This window comes from Silene latifolia, chromosome 1 (genome assembly GCF_048544455.1).
Source record: "Silene latifolia isolate original U9 population chromosome 1, ASM4854445v1, whole genome shotgun sequence".
NCBI classification, from domain to species: domain Eukaryota; kingdom Viridiplantae; phylum Streptophyta; class Magnoliopsida; order Caryophyllales; family Caryophyllaceae; genus Silene; species Silene latifolia.
In genome coordinates, this window is record NC_133526.1 from 16,374,052 (window position 1) to 16,376,686 (window position 2,635).

The 2,635-nt window shown below is 34.0% G+C and overlaps 1 protein-coding gene across 1 annotated transcript; it reads right to left on the reverse strand.

Moving 5' to 3' along the window:
* Positions 1–344: 344 nt before the first annotated feature.
* On the reverse strand, positions 345–2,310 carry LOC141652699 (uncharacterized). Its single transcript, XM_074460320.1, has 6 exons — positions 1,826–2,310; positions 1,549–1,630; positions 1,395–1,461; positions 1,002–1,175; positions 821–881; positions 345–735 (listed from the first exon to the last, which is right to left on the reverse strand). Exons 1-6 carry the CDS (start codon positions 2,160–2,162, stop codon positions 578–580), a joined length of 879 nt encoding a protein of 292 aa, XP_074316421.1. The 5' UTR covers positions 2,163–2,310; the 3' UTR covers positions 345–577.
* Positions 2,311–2,635: the final 325 nt, after the last annotated feature.

Below are 2,635 nucleotides of genomic sequence, written 5' to 3' on the forward strand. Positions count from 1 at the left end.
CTAAACTTTGATCCTAATTCAGGTCCTCAATGCCATCAACAATAACTCAATAAAGTAATACTCCGTATGCCGTAAGGTTCAATTGCTAATATTGCCATATGTTAGGAAATATTAGAAGCCTTGTCTTCTATATGAGTGTATGACAATTTTAATCCGCGAATGCAGTTGTTGATGACTTGATGCCCTGCTGAACACTCTTTTCCTGGTGAAAGCTCTGGTAATTGGATATTTTTCGGGACATATTTCAGTATTTTGTTATAAACTTATGTATGATAAACTCAGCCCTATCGCCGCTCATTCCCCTAACCATACCAGTAATAATTTGAATTCATTTTATGAACAAGTTTACCAAAAGAAATGAGAGATTGAAATTTTAACTAAATTACAAATGTCTGAGTTCATAGATGCGAAACACTTCAAAACATAAACAGAGATTGCAAAGAAAATAGGAATAAGAAACTTCTATTGGCACTTTTTCTGACAGGACGGTATATTTTACATCCTTTTGGTATTCGATTGCAAATCTTTCAATGCTTCATTGTGCAAGCTGCCACGGTCAAAAACCAGCTGACGGTGATCAGTTCTTGAAAAGACGACAAATTCTAGAGTAAAACTCCCAATCTGGGTGAGTAGGTCCGAGAGCAGGCTGCCCAATCGGGTGTGATTTTACATACGAGGGAACATCGTTTGCTTCTGCTAAACCCTCCAAGAATAGGCCTAGTTCATTCTTCAAATCTATTTCAAAAATATTAATCAGACGATAAATCTAATTGTTTCAGATAAACTACATGAAATTGTAGTAGGTAGATAGCTGTCTCACCTAGAGCATTATCAGTAGCATCTCTGACACTATAAGTCTCTAGAAATATCCCGGTGTTTGGCTGTAACAAGACAAATAGAGGTTCAACAGACAAGTTTCCGTATACACATAGCATAACTTATATACATCATAATTCAATTATATATGACGACTTGTATAAGGTTGTCTTAATCAGACATACCGGGTTAAGGAGAGCTTTGTAAGGCTCATTATCAATCAGCAAAGTGTTGGATTCATAAAACTGGCGCTTAATTGCAGCGAGGCTTGACCAAACGTTCGCCAACTCTTTGAAAAACATAGGTTTTCTCTTTTTATCAGGCAACTTATATCCATAGTCCGAGCAGCGATCCTGGTCCTGGAAACACATACACAACACTACTTAAAACCGTCTCATATACTTCTATTTGGTAAAATGACCAATTATATTGTATCAATTTCAATTGGAATATTAACGATAAAGAATGGGAATAAAAAAAATGTTAATTAACACCATCATGTCATTTATGTTGTCAATGTATAGGCATTTCCACTCGTAGTAGATAAAGAGATTAAGAAGTCAGTAATCAGTATGTACCCAGACAAATAAGAATCGGCTTTCATACTCCTGCAGAACGCTTTCAACGACACCATCAGTGTTTTGTCTGTAAAAATTGGATAGAATATAGATTCGTATGAGAGGCTTATTGCGAGAAAATTAAACTTAAACACGACGATAGTCGGGGACTTACACTTGTGCAGACGACCATAAACCAACTTCAAATCTTTCAAGACAGAACTTCAGAAACTTGTCCAGAAAGGGTCTCTTATAAACTAAAAGTAGGGAACATGAGACATAAACAATATGAAATTAATTTCAAGTTAATTCAATCAAATAACTTAGAAAACGAACCAAAATTAAAAAAAAAAAACAAAACAATCTTTTAACATGATAAAAAACCATTTTTTAATTACAATGTGATATTGTAAAACCCTAAATTAATGCAATGCAGGAAATGAAAACATTACCAACTTGTGAACCAAAAACCCCATCTGGAGACCGATACTTGGTAGACGGAGATTTCTTGTGGTCACGATGTATTAGCACGCCATTTAAGTTAAACACTAAAAGCTTCTTTTTCTTAGAACCAAGATTAAGCTTTTCTAAACAAAGCAAAAGTACGCTTTCTTTGTCGTCATCGTTGTTATCGTCTTCGTCTCCTTCACTGTAGTAATCATAATAACTTGGAAATTCATCACTACTATCTGAGTGATATGCAATGAACTTCCCTTTTTCTTTGCTCTTAGAAAGGTAATCTGCCATTTTCTTGATTTCTAAGTTTGTAATTTGGATAACTCTTCCCATTTATAATCATCGTAAGTTGTTATCAGTTACAACATTTAATTTCGTTGGAACAGTAAGAGGCTTTTACTGTACCTTAACCTTTCGGATTCCGACGATCAGATTCTTCTTGGGATTGGGAGACCTCTTCACATTCTACATGACACTCGAATATCCATAGAGCAATAGAAGAACTTTATATTAAGTTCTTCTTATGTCATATCATATTTTATTAGAGCAATAACAATAGTGGTTCTTATTCTTGGGGTCTTCAATAAGAATCTCAAATTATAAAGTTCTTAAAATAAAGAACCAAGCTCTAAAATAAGAACTTACTTTGTTACAGATTGGAATTTGGTGACCAATAAATATGATATTGAAAGGCCAATCAATCAAATACTATATATTAAATCCAGAAACTAAGTGATTTCAATGTAATTAGAGAAAATTATACAAATTAATTATACTATATAGTTTTAAATCACTAGCACCGTGTG